This window comes from Poecilia formosa, unplaced genomic scaffold (assembly GCF_000485575.1).
Source record: "Poecilia formosa unplaced genomic scaffold, Poecilia_formosa-5.1.2 Scaffold356, whole genome shotgun sequence".
NCBI classification, from domain to species: domain Eukaryota; kingdom Metazoa; phylum Chordata; class Actinopteri; order Cyprinodontiformes; family Poeciliidae; genus Poecilia; species Poecilia formosa.
Genome location: NW_006800295.1, coordinates 55,612 through 69,698, shown reverse-complemented (window position 1 = coordinate 69,698; position 14,087 = coordinate 55,612). Strand labels below are relative to the sequence as shown.

General features: G+C 37.7%; 1 protein-coding gene across 1 annotated transcript in view; it reads right to left on the bottom strand.

Moving 5' to 3' along the window:
* Nucleotides 1-14,087, bottom strand: part of trpm5 (transient receptor potential cation channel, subfamily M, member 5) — a 24,692-nt gene that overhangs the window by 7,618 nt on the left and 2,987 nt on the right. The window contains exons 2-12 of the mRNA XM_007574556.2: nt 11,966-12,033; nt 9,518-9,671; nt 9,201-9,381; nt 7,696-7,862; nt 7,421-7,598; nt 5,460-5,524; nt 4,922-5,107; nt 4,540-4,639; nt 4,297-4,415; nt 2,710-3,051; nt 1,927-2,070 (exon numbers count right to left, since the gene is read on the bottom strand). Coding sequence (XP_007574618.1) covers nt 1,927-2,070; nt 2,710-3,051; nt 4,297-4,415; nt 4,540-4,639; nt 4,922-5,107; nt 5,460-5,524; nt 7,421-7,598; nt 7,696-7,862; nt 9,201-9,381; nt 9,518-9,671; nt 11,966-12,033 — 1,704 coding nt within the window. The remainder of the gene's footprint in view (nt 1-1,926; nt 2,071-2,709; nt 3,052-4,296; nt 4,416-4,539; nt 4,640-4,921; nt 5,108-5,459; nt 5,525-7,420; nt 7,599-7,695; nt 7,863-9,200; nt 9,382-9,517; nt 9,672-11,965; nt 12,034-14,087) is intronic.

The following is a 14,087-nucleotide window of genomic DNA, read 5'->3' as shown; positions in this document are numbered from 1 at the left end:
GAGCTTTAACACAGTCTGTTTGGCTATTCACTATTAAATCTGCATTTCATTCGGCTTTCCTTTCATTCCTCCCAGGTTTCATTTTCAGTTAATTCAGTGAACTGAAAGAACCAAAAGTAATTTATTACAGAGAACTTAATCTACCACAGGTTACATTTTCTGATTGAAAATACAGATGTGTTTTATCATTGTCTGGTGATTTTAATCACTTACTGGAATAAATTGAAGCTAGTGACTTGCTGGACTTGAATATGTTAGAGGTTTGGTGGTTTTATTCGGAATCGTAAAATGTCGGTGAAAGGGAGACAAAGACGTTAAACAACCCTTTATAACAATACTTTTAATACTTTTTGAGTATTATGTTCATCTGTTTCTGTTCTGAGAGAGAGGAAATTGGCTCCAGGCACACTGAGATAATGACAAAAAATGGCTGAAAATGTTTGCACACCTAGCACCAATACCCAATGACCTGTCTTTGTCACACTGCTTAATAATCGAGGGCCCATGTAGTGCAATTTCTTTCTTTTGGTGACTGGAGGAGATGTGCATAAGAGTCCCTGACCTGCATAGGGTGATCATTTCTCCCTTTATGTGGGTTCTGGCCTCAGGGGAAACATCTAAAGATTATTAGATGTAGTCATCTTGTATGTAGAGAGTTACCAGCATTCATTTTGTTCAATAAAGCCTAATGTGTTTCAAGAAGCTTGGGTGATTTCACTTCCTTTAAATACCTGAAGAATGTTGTGGTAAAACTAATTACTATCAGTATTAACCTCCATCTCTCAGGGAGATGACAACAAGGCATATTTCCCAAGATACCAAGCTATTTTCTTGTAAGTAAGGATTTACACTTTGATAGGTTTTTCTTAAACAGAAAGACTCTGGCTCATGGGAGCGTACCAGTTAAACGACGCTCTTCATATACAACAAAAATCTCATAATACATCTACTTTTCTTTCTTTCTTTTTTTTATAACACTACCTGTCCGTTCTTCATCAGATAACATCCAGTTAATAACTTGCAAGTACATCAGCACAAGAGCAGCAGTACAGTCTTTAAATTAAGAGTATGCATAGACTCTCCATCCCTATTTCATTTCAATGTATTATGATTTCTATCCCTCATGCTCTATTATATATATATACATACAGACAGACATGCATGCATACATACATATAAGCCATGAGATGAGTATATACGCTGCCTTGCATTTTGATGAAGCTTTCAGTGACAGAGAGACGCTTCAAACAATCAAGTTATGAATGGTGCTATCCAGGCGACAGCATGAGAGGGAAAACGACTTGCAGTGGGGGTGTGCACACACTGCATGCAATTAACAGTCTTTCAGATAATATTTGAAATAAGAAGCCAGCCAGAAAGGAGCACATTAAGGTGACCACTTGTGAGATTACAATAATTGGTTGCCTCACTACAGGGATGACTGGAGAAGAAATTAAAAACGGGAGCCTTGAAAAATTGTTTAAAACAAAAAAGGGATCATCATTGATTTATGTCATTTGAACTGTTCAAAGAGCACCAATCCCATGTCTGGATATATTTCTCATTAACTTCATCAGGACTTTAGATATGCCTTCCCTATCTCACCAAGGGCCGACTGCCTCAGCAAGCGACATGACCTTCATTTCAATAATGTTCTTTAAGATAAGATTGCTTTTTGCTCACCTAGTTACAGCACTCTTTTATCTAGAGTGACATTTGCATATGGCAGGACTGACCTACACCTGCTCTGTGTTTGGCGTCATGCCTCTTGTCACTCTTCATTTGAAGTTACACTCTCTGTGTAACTCACACAAGCCTGGAGTTCTGATAGAGTAGATTTTTCCAGTGCCAGGCATATTTAGGGTGCTGCTGATTGATATATGACAAGCTGGAACTGAAATAAGCAAAGAAGCTGATAAGACTGACCATGGCCCAAAAGTAGTTAGCCATCTGCTGTCGGTTCTGAAGAACGGCCCAGAGAAAAAGATCTCGCCAAGGATGTTCACAGCGCTCCTCCAGCTCGGGCAGGTTCTTCTGGCTGTGGAACAGTCGGCCCTTTGGTGGCTTCTCCTGGGGTGCATAGACAGTACACTGCATGTATTAAACATGTTTAGTAAATGGGGCAGCTGCAGACACTCAGCACAACATTCAGCGTCTAAATGAGTTATAGAATTGATGGCGTTCATTACTGAATTAAGCAATTCATATGGCTATAAAGGAGGTCATTTTGCCTTTTGTTTCATAAAAATCTAAGAAAACCCAAAAGACAATTGGAGTGCAAAGAAGAGTACAGAACATGGAAAATACCAAGTACTAAAATCAAGTCATATTTGAACAAACACATGTGACTTGATTTACATTGGTAAAATGCTATTTTATCTTAATCATAGCATGAAATTGTCAATTAAAGATTCAATATCCTCCCTGAATTCAGTGTACCAAGAAATTTTGTATTTTATTTGATTCATTGTAAATTCTGATGTTTCAAGTGACACAATCTGAGAAAGTCAGAAGACAAAATTAGACACAAGTCAGTTGAAAACTATGAAATGTGTCAAAAATTGCCATTTAAATGACAAATAAATGGGTTGAGAACTACCACTTAGGTTTAGAATTTCACTTGACTTCAAAGTTAGAAATTTGTCATCTGAAATCAATAATTATTCACTCAAGTTGACATATGAGTCACAGTCTGTGTATGTCACTCACTGCTGGCATCTTTTGATAAAAGCCTTTGCAGGAGTCATGCAGAAAGTCCTTCAGGACTTTGGCGACTTCAAACAGGGTGAAGCGGGGCTTCCCTTGCTCCGAGGGATGGTGTCCTGGCGGACCAGGTGTTCTTGCTGCCCCAAGCAAGAGCTGCTTCTCTTCATATTTTTTCAGAAGCAGGTTGTGAAGGAGGCTCTTCTCCGACACAGACCAGTAAAGCTCCTGTAGGCGACCGTAGGTGAGGAATTCCCCCAAGTTCACCCCATTGTCCACAAAGAGGCGCACAAAGTCTGGTTTGTCGTTGATGAGGGCATCCATCATCACTTCCTCAAGGTCACAAGCCTGCAATAATTATAGGGTTTTGTAACAATCAGTCACAAAGCAGTTTAATGAAATGTTTTATAATGATTAGGTCATTGACTTTTTTTTTTTTACAACAGTACACACTGGTGTTCTTAGGTGAATGCAATCTCATGAGAAACAGCTAGTTAGTAAGTCTATAAAAACAAATGTTGGCATGTTGGATAGATTTACAGCCATCCTAACAGGACAAAATGTGTGAGCAAGGACAATCACAAGTCTACAGCTTCATTGTTGACACCGTGATTCAATTATGATTTTAGCTAATGTTAAAAGTATAACTTGACATACTAACAAAATAATGTGTGATATTAAATATCAGACATTTCTGCAAAGTCACAGGAGTCAGCTGTCAGCTGTAAATCAAATGCTGTAAATAAAGCATTTGTCTGGTTGTCTGGTTGAAAGTACAAGTTTGCAATATGATCAGTTGTACTGTGTCTTAACACAACACTGCATACAAATTCAAATTGCAATGGACTAAAAAACAGAATGGACAAAAAAAAAACAGAAATATGCGAATCAGAAGGTACAAATCAGATACCAATCTGTGTTGTTAGCCACACATAGTGTAATGTTTTTTACAGCCCACACTGCAACACATATGGGGAGTGTCCACACATAATCAACTGAAAGCACCAGCTGTGGTGCAACACATAACTTCTTTTTGCAAGTTCTTGTGCTTCCCCCACATCCCTGCTATCCTGGGAGGTGAGCCATATTGTTCTTGTTAAAATATGGGCATTTAATGTTGCAGCTGCAGTGACCAAGTGATAACATTACAATTTTATGCAAAAGCTCTGGTTGCACTGATCAACATTCTCTTACCTTTACATTATTAATCTTTGAGCAGCTTCATCTGATGGCAGGTGAAGCTGCTCAAACAACATGAATATTTTGGATAATAATTATTTTAACAATTTCGACATTAAGCCTTTATCCTTAAATGGTAAATTAATTTCTACATTTACAAAAACAACAACAGAACAATATAATATCACAGCAATAGTAACATCCCCTTACACTGCATGAACTGTATTCCCTTCATTGCAATGCACTTGCACTGTTGAAATGTTCAAAAGTGACACACATATTTATAAGACATGACAGAAAGTGATCCTAAACTTAGTACTATCACCTTTAAACCAACGTAAGTTGTTATCTGGTCCACCAACATACATGGCAAGATGGAATACAGATTGAGAGAGATATTCAGTATTTACCCACCTTCCACTCCACATCTCCATTAAAGATGTCACTCTTGGCAATGTCCACTCTGTTCCAGGCCACAGCCAGCTTTAGCTCATCCAGAAAGTCTTGAGCTTCTTGACTTTGACTCTTACAAGCTGATAAACACACAGACACATAAAATGCCAACAGGTCCACAGGCAATGAAGAGCTCAACATTTCGCACACAGAAATGCAGAAATTGTGCGACAGAAAGGGTTCCATCTGTAAGACGAACTTTACCCTTGACAAGAGCTTTGAGAATGACAGTATCCAGCTCGGAGCTTTCCTGTTCAGGGTCGTGGACAGTCAGAAGATGACCGTGATCAAGTATCTTTTGGATCTGTCAGGCAAGTTAACAGCCAGTTAACAGAGTAAACATATTTTTAAACTCTATGAAATTTGAAAAATAAACAATAACTTCATGAAACATTTAATAATTGTCTTGTCTGTCATGCTACATTTAGGTAATCTTACACAAATTTCTTAAGATAAATATGAAATTCACACAGTAGCTTGTCTCACTGTGTTTCCCAGTGTGCCCCACTTTTATCCCAGTGTTCAATACTTGACAAGTGCATATCTTTGTAAGTGTCTGCCTCCCTGCTGTGTGCATGGCTCTCACCAGCTTGACCCAGTTACTGATGTCTGTGCTGTGGTGGGCATTGGGAAAGGTGTCCAACAGCAGCTCATGAACGCTGTCTGCGTCCCAGCAGCCTCTGTTCATCAGCGTGACTAGGATGTCAGCCACGCCTCCAGAGCCTGCCAGAATCAGCCACGGTGTGGAATTTCCAATGCCCTTACACATCCTCTGCAAGAAGAGAAACAATTTTATCAGCAGACAGCCACGTTGTTTAGATAGTGCTGTGCTCTTCCATCTCCTCAGTTATCTCCCTGTTTATGAAAAGTAATTGTTGGACAAGCCTTTTCTTTTAGATGAAGAGATTAGTTGTGAGATAACATGAAGAGTTTGTTGTTTGTCCACCTTTGGCTTGCTACTTTAGCTGATCAGAGCCTGATTCTACTAAGTCTACTAACATATGTTAAGAGTTATCTAAAGAGTCAAACAATGGAAATCAAAATCTGACTTTCTAAAAGACCATTTTGGGTTATTGTTTTACTGTGGAATAACTAAGACAGCATAAGGAAATAAAACAGTTTACCTTTAGGATTCTGGGCTCCCCATGGACCAGGAGACACAGAACAGGGATCTCAAAACTTCCTGCTCCTGCAATGAAGATTTTTGTCTTTTACAACTCTGATGTTAGTTTACTGCATAATGGATAAACATACATTGATTAATTAAACCAAAGAGGAGTTAATATATAGTTTTTTCCAAAAATTGTTGTGTGGTGTAAAATATTCTTAAAGATTATAATCATTTGAAGGGCAGGATCTTTTCTGTTTATCACTGTCAAACAATTTATTTTTAAGTTTAAACACTCGTGCTATGTACAAATGCATTAAATAAACTAGGAAGGTCAGAAATGCTTGCTGCCACATTTGCACTAATGGAAAACATAAAGCACTTTTCAACAGCATTCAGACCTTGAGACTAACATATTGTTTGATTTTAAAAGCATTTTGCAATGTTGCCACGGCGTGCTTCAGTGTATTTAATTGGGATGTTAGAGCAACATTAAACAGTTCATTATTGTAAAGCGCAAGGAAAAATATTTAAGCTTTTTAATTCAAATTTCAATTTTAATGTGTATTTGCATTTAGTCCATTGTCCTCTGATACCACTAAATAAACTACTCTTTCTCTAATTGCCTTTAAAAGTCAACATCTTTCTTAGCAAAGCCAACATGTGTTTAGTTTGATCACAGTATGAATGCAAGCTCTCTTTGGAGGCCTTGAAGGTTTCTCAGAAAAGCGTACTGCACAGCCTACATCACAAACACCCTTGAAGACTCCAGACAGAACAGAAAGTAAAATTGTAAAGATCTTTAAAGTAGGGGTAGCTTATAAAATAATATTCCAAACTTTGAAAAACATAGACCCTGCTACAACTGTCTACACCAGGTGGTAGCAGCATCATGTTGTGGTATATATATATATTTTTTTTCTTTAGCATCAGAGCACTTTGGATGAAAACCTTTTAGACGCCACAAAAGACAAAATATGGACTTAGTAATCTCTGTAAATCAAAACCGATTTAATGTTGATCTTGAACAGCATAGACAGAGTGCGTCTACAGTGCATATAGTTCGTGAAGAGTGAAGTAAGTACATGATGTGCTGTCACGCTTAATGTTTGAGGACAGATGCAAAAATATCTTGTACACAAGCTGTATAATTTAAAACAGTGATAACGCATGCAGTGATGGAAAAATCTCATTTATAAATGTTTGTCACAGTGAATTGTGTTCTCTTATCAAAATATGTAATTTTAAAATGTTTTTCATTATATCTTCCTATGTATCAGAGAATTAAGATGTCGAAAAATGGCTTAGACAATATTGCTACATGATAAAATATAAAGTTATTAATTTTTAATAAAAAAGTAAATACATGATGTCAAATGTATAGTCCCTATAAGTTAACTAGACTCCGTTATTAACCTTAGCAATGTAGAAAATGTACTGTAGACATCATCAAATCATAAATAGTACATAATTAGATAGATATAAAAAAGTTTTTAGTCTGACTGATCACTGAATAATGGAAAGGAGAGACACAGTGTCCTCAGATGGCCCAGTCCTTCCACTGCTTGTATCTGTGGTTGTTTTTCCTTTAACTTTGCACAGTGATTGCTTTGAATAAGGAATAGCAAAGTTTAGCTACTTAAAAAGAATACTTAACATGACTGCTGCACTTCTCTACAATGCTGAGGCATTTTGAGTTTAGCACGCTATAGCAAAAAGTCATAAAATATGAATCATGGTTTCTTTTAAAATATTCCTATATGACGCAGCAACATGTATTATGTACAGAATTACAATGCAATAAAACTGCATGTATAATTAAAAAACAATGAAGGTTATTTTTATGATCTTTCAAATATTTTACACAAACAAAAATATTGCAATGCTAAATTTTAACTTATTAATCAAATAACAATAGAATAGAACATTTTAACCATTGTCTGTACCCAAAACATATGTGAACATGAAGGAGTTTACCTCCATAACCAGTGCGCTGAAGGGAGATGTGTTTGAGCAGTTTCACTCTCATTTCACTGGTGGCTCCTGGTCTGTTGGGATCCTCTTCCACAAACACGAAGTGGGAATGGTGGCTGTCCAGGGAATACACTGCACCATGGGGCAAGTCCTGTGGTGTGTATGCTGCAGGCTCATCCACCTTATGAAAATTATTATAACAATGCACCAAGACTCAGGAGAGCACAAATGTATTGGGGTTGTTTACAGATGACAGTATTGTGTATCTGAGCGGAAACCTTGGCAGTGAGGAGAGCCTTTCGGTTGTGGATCATGTTCCAGGGTGCGATGCCAATGGCCACAACACGAACTTTAGAGGAGGTGCTGGCCAGGGAGTGATCTCTTACTGCCTGGCCCAAGTGCTTAGTGATGCCAAAGCGAAGGCCATTAGTTAAAATCCATGCCCCTGAAGAACAGAGAAGGAGTTGCACAACTACTGCTGCTCAGATGTTCATATTTACTAATCAAAGGCATGAATGTCATGTATAACTTTTCATAATGCACATGAACTATTCTTTTTCCGTAGTGGGATGATGATACAGCTGATGAACAAGAACTTTAGTGCAATTTATAGTGTCTAAACAAGATCAAATTAAAACATAGAGACTCAAAAATGTACATACACCCACACCTGATGTAGTTTATCAGGCTGCAGATAAACTACATGGCTTTTTGGACTGTCTTTCTGACACCTACTGAGTTTTTACACATAGTCCACATATTTTGGGCAGGAACCATTCCATCTGCTTTCTTGTTTTCATTATCTATGTTAAGAAGTCCACTTGGGGGTTCATGACAAGGCCTTCAAATCTGAAAACACTTTTCAACATGGGGATGACAACATCATACTGTGGGGCTTTCAGTGGTACTGTTGTGACTGAATCACATCCAAGGTCTTCAAGTTCACACTCAGTTAACAGCTAAAAATTTAAAACATGGACACAATTGGGTGACCTAACTTGGCAGTTCTCCAAAATCCTTTCAGAATCGTTTTGGAATTGATGAAGTAGCTAAACAATTTCTGGGAACTCCAAGATGTCAGTCTTATTAAAAATCCAGGGGACTGTGGTCAAAGTCAGGAAAAAGCATAACTTTTGAGCAAAATCTAATGGTTTTCATCAGAAAAAAAATGGGATATTTTTGAAAAAGCCCTTTTGATTATTTCAAAAAGTGTTTGGTTTATCTTTAAGTTGCCAAGGAACAATTAAGCAATTATTAGTGATGGTGTATGTAAGGATTAGACAATAGACATAATTAACTAAAATGTTTGAATCCAATTCTTGATGTCTTAAAAATTACATAAATAATGACTCAAGTACATGAATAAAAGTCTAAAATGAATATAACATCATGCTGATGATGAGTATATGAAAACATCTGACTTCTAGTAAATTGGACAAAGCTGACTTAAACAGAAACACTTTATGGAAATTTATAAAAATATATTAGACTGGAAGGTTCTTTCTCAGATTGCACGAGTGCATTCACTGCAAATTAGATTTCTGCCCATTTAGTCATGAATAATGTGCGGGTTCTGCTAAAAGTGAATTATGCAATTTTACATTGTGCATAAAAATATAAAGCAAATAAGAAAACCGATTTAGAATTGAAACATTGTAGACAAAAATATACTGTAATGGTATTGTTGCTGATAACAATTCTGCCACATTGCAGCAGAAGGCTAGACACAAGTTATTCCCTTGCTGTGAAAAGTCAAGGCCAGCTTTGGCCCATTGATTATAACCTGTGCTCTGTGCAGCTTTCACAAGTCCTTTTCTAAGAGTGTCCCTGAGCCAGGGCTTCATCTGAGCCAGCTCATCTCCTCCCACCAACGCCACGACCAAGTGTGGAGGAGAGAGGCCCCAGTCCTCTGTCAGCATCTTGTAAATCAAAACTGGGTCTGTGTTGCTGGACACCCTCACAAACTGCATAAAGGGAAGAGAAATATGATGTTAGGATCATATGTTCAAATCAATTTCTCCAAGGATTTTTCTGAGACTTTCTGCAGCTTTTTATTGTTTTACTGTATTTATTTACGTTTTTTGCATTATTTCATCTCACCTTTCCTTTAGTCTTTGTAGATCCAACAAAGTCAATGTCACCCACTCTCCCAGCTGCCCAGTGAGTTTTCTCCTTCATTTTGTTAGCCAAGCCTCTGGCTACATTCTGAATAGTCTCATCCACTTTACAGCAACATGAGCAGCCAAGGAGGACACTGCAAAGACACAGGTAATTGCTCTGTGTCATAAAGTCATCTTTAGCACACAACAGGAAAGATTTAATTTTGAGTGACCCTGACGCACTTCTTGAAAACAATATACCAAATTATAAACTCTTGTGTAATCTGTTGCACAGTATGTTCTAACAATGTTATTGTGTTGCTTACTTTGTAGGAAAAGACTATCTAAGACGCTCATAACATGTCGTTGGCACTTCCAGGTAAAAAAAAAGTCATACTACCTCCACAAGTTTGCATAAATTCATTTCTTTACAGACATTTTAAAAATGTATTAGAATAATAACCTGTAAACTGTGTTATGTGCATTTCTGTGGAAACATTTCCTCTCTTGCAAGTTGCGTATCTTAGAGACTGAAATATATCATATCATTGAACAAATGTGAATATACGACAAAGACTCATTGAGTAAATATGAATGTATTATCAAATCAATTATATTATTCAGCCATTTGCAGAACAGATGAAGTGGGAAGCCAGTCATAAGATTTTGGGAGAGTCATTATCCACAAATAGAGAAAATATGAAACAATGGTGAATCTTCCTGGGAATGATTGGTCTTCCAAATGTATTCCAAGAGCGAGTCAGTGACTTATTCAGGAGGTCACAAAAGAACCTAACACAACAACTAAATCATTGCACACCTTACATGTCAAAGTTAATAATGTCCATATAATTCAACAACAACAGAGTGTCATTGAAAACCTATAGGAGTAAATGCAGAGAAAAATAGGTAAAGAAATCCAACATGAAGGCAGGCAGAAAAGATCCAACAAAGAATGACAAGATGCATGTAGTTAATTACAGTCACACTGCAGCTGGGAGAGAAGGCAAATGCATATACTGAGCGAAGATGAATAATGAACACAGAAAGAGCCGAACAAGGACTCAAAGGATCTAGAAGCAAAGGAAAAAGCTTGACAAATAATCTTAGAGACATAAATGCAAATACACCAGAAACAGAACACAAGAATAAACTTAGAAACTACATACAAAGCATCAAACACATACAGCAATATCAAACTAAATATGCAAAATCTGTTAAGCAACAATAAGGAGCACAAACAAATATACAAAGACAAATTAAACCCAAAACTGAAACACTCCAGGAGAGTGACAAAGAGATTGGATAAGAAAATGCATTCCTAGGAGAGTTCCCTGTCCCAATAATTGCTGAACAAAAAATAAATAAGACTTGCCTCACTTTTGCCAATAAAAACACTGTGATGATAACATAGATTTGGAAACATGATGTGAACTGATGAGATAAAAGCTAACTAAAAGGTTTGTTGGGATTGCTTTTTGTTGTACCTTTATAAATTAAACAGCTGAGAATTGGATTTAGTATTTTCTCATGCTATCTTTGTCTGATATCAAATTGTCTTTGAAGATCTGAAACATTTAACAGTAGTAAATAAAAAAGGGGAGAATACTGTTTTCATAGCGCTGTAGAATTTCACATTAAATAGTACAACTTGGCAAAATCAAACAAAAGAGGGACGTAGATTGAACTTTTAAACAAATTATACCTTTAGGCCCCTCCCTTCTCTATCACTTGCACTTTAACACTGCCCTACCTGCAGATGAGGCAGTCATGCAAGCAACAGGCAAATAGCCATAGCAACTGTAAAAGGTGCAGCAATGCATATGGTTAGAGACTCACCTTCTGTTTTGGTTCCAGCAAAGTGATTTTTACATAGCATTCAGAATAATGGGCATGCCAAAATAATGTGATGACTTGTTGTTTTACATTAGAGGCTTATCAAGAGTTTTAAGTTTTTCTTTTAATGTTTAAAATCCTGCACAAGATGAAAGCATCTTTCAAAGTATAAATATTTTTACCCTGATGTTTTGAAGTTTGTAGATTTTTGATAAAAAATAAGAAACTGAGACCAGTAGAGGAATTCTGAATGCTTTGTGGTTTAGCCGTGTCGTCACTAATCCTCCTTCCTAACAATGTAGTTCAGAGCTACATTGTTATACAAAGCATTCTATTCTCCAGTTTAGAAATGACTTTTTCTCATGAATAATTAAAATAAAATAAAAAATATACTTGGATCTAGTTAAGACTTTTTAGTAATGCACATATGTTTGCCTCCTGTCGCAAAACCTCCAACTTAGTGCACTGATCTGAAAGAATGCAATTATGCTTTCTTTGCAATAAAACTATTCTCTTCAGTGTAAGATAAAGTTAGTTTAACCGATTTTTGTGCTGTTTCATATAGAGATATTTGGGTTGTGTTACACACAAGCAAACCAATGCTTTGACACACCTGTGCTCCTCTGACCACTCCAGCATGTCTCCACACTGAGGGCATCGTGTTTGTGGCTGCAGTGGCACCTGCAAACAAATAAATACACAGACATTAATCCCAGTTTCCACTAAATCCATTAAAACTCACTCACCAGCCTTATATGACTGGAAAGAGGGTAATAGGTATTTGTGGCTAATGCAAAGCTGGAACAATTTTCATTCACGCTCCATATGCAAAGTGCTTTATCCAGTCCAGTTGCTTGAACTAACATCATAGCAACCATACTTCCTCAAATAGATAAAACTGGAATGTATATGGCGAGCCTATGAAGCAGGACTGATTTGATGCAGAACAATCTGACAAGAAAGTCAACACATTTGTCTCACATTTACATGGACTCTAAAAATATTACAAACCTCTTATAAAAGGAGGTAAAATATTTAATCTTCTTTAACATGATATATGTCCCAAAGAAACGCATTTATATGAGGAAAAATATGAAAAAAAAAAATCCTGCAACAACCTATTTGCATAAGTGAGCACGCTAGTAAACAAATACATTAGTCTTATCCAGTCCTAGTCCCCGTCTGTCAATCATCCTGATGTAGGTACTGTTCATATCCTGCATGTTCTCTGCTACGCTACAGATTCTTCCTGATAGAGCCTGCCACAAATGCTCAGGCTAATTAGCATGGCTACAGATAACTTCGCATAACGTCATTTTCCAGTAAGTAAGCGTGCACACAAGCTTGATTGACAATGCCAATGTCTTCCCCCTAACACTGATCGGTTAATTTTAGTTAAGAGCAGTGCACTTCTGCATATTGTAATAGTGGCACATGGAGGAAGGGAAGGACGTTGATTTTTTCACAGATTATATGTCTAATACCATACTGTCACGACGTACTGACAGTTTTAACAAACATGTAAGAAACTTCTTTTTAAATAAAAGTTAGATACTGCAACTTTAACTCATAGAAAACATTCAGTCAGTTTTCTGAAAACTGTCTGAATGTAGAAAACTGTCTGAATGGGCGCGTTGGATGACTCAGTTGGTGTAGCACACGTGCCATGTACAGAGGTTCCCAGTTATTATGGATTCAGTTCCAGGTCTCAAGCCATTTGTTGCCTGTCTTTCCCCTCTCTCTCCACTCTATTTTCCACCTATATACTGTTCAATGAAGGCCACTGCGGCCAAAGGAAAAAAAAAAAGAAACCTCTGAAGAAAAGCAATCTCAAATCATGAAGTTTATGTCTACATGTTTTGCTGTGGGTGTGATGTTCTCCTTGTGAATTAGTCATGTTTTCAGCACAAACCTCACCTTTTATTGTGACCCAAAAATGTGTGTAAGATTTCTTTAGACCAAAGCACATTCTCCCACTAGATTTTAGAATATTTTAACCAGGCCAAAATGCTTTCTTTGAAGAGAAGGCCTCTGTCATGAACCTGCCCAGACATACAAGGAATGCATGAACTTGCCGTACTAGTAGAACATAACCTGTACTTGCGAGAAATTCCGGCAGCTTTTTCATTGTTACTGTCAGGCTCTTGGCAGCATTCCAGACCGGATTTTATTTCTTCTTTTCATCAATTTTGGAAAATCATCCATGTTTGTTAATGTCTCTGTTGTCACGTATTTCTCCAACTATTGTGACTGTTTTCACTCCACCATAGCATGCACAGAAGTAAATATTTAAGAGTGTAGCTGGTCCAGTGTTCCACGACCAGGACGAAAACCACACTGCTCTTCCTGAATCCGAGGTTTGACTATCCGATGGACCCTCCTCTCCAGGACCCCTGAATAGTCCTTACCAGGGAGGCTTAAGAGTGTGACCCCCCTGTAATTGGAGCACACTCTCCGGTCCCCCTTTTTGAACAGGGGGACCACCACCCCAGTCTGCCAATCCAGGGGAACTGCCCCCGATGTCCATGTGATATTGCAGAGTCACGTGAGCCAACACAACCCTACAACATCCAGAGCCTTAAGGAACTCCAGGTGGATCTCATCCTCCCCAGCGGCCCTGCCGCCAAGGAGCTTTTTGACCACCTCGGCGACCTCATCCCCAGAGATTGGAGAGCCCAACCCAGAGTCCCCAAGCTCAGCTTCGTCAACAGAACAGATTGAGGAGGTCTGCAAAG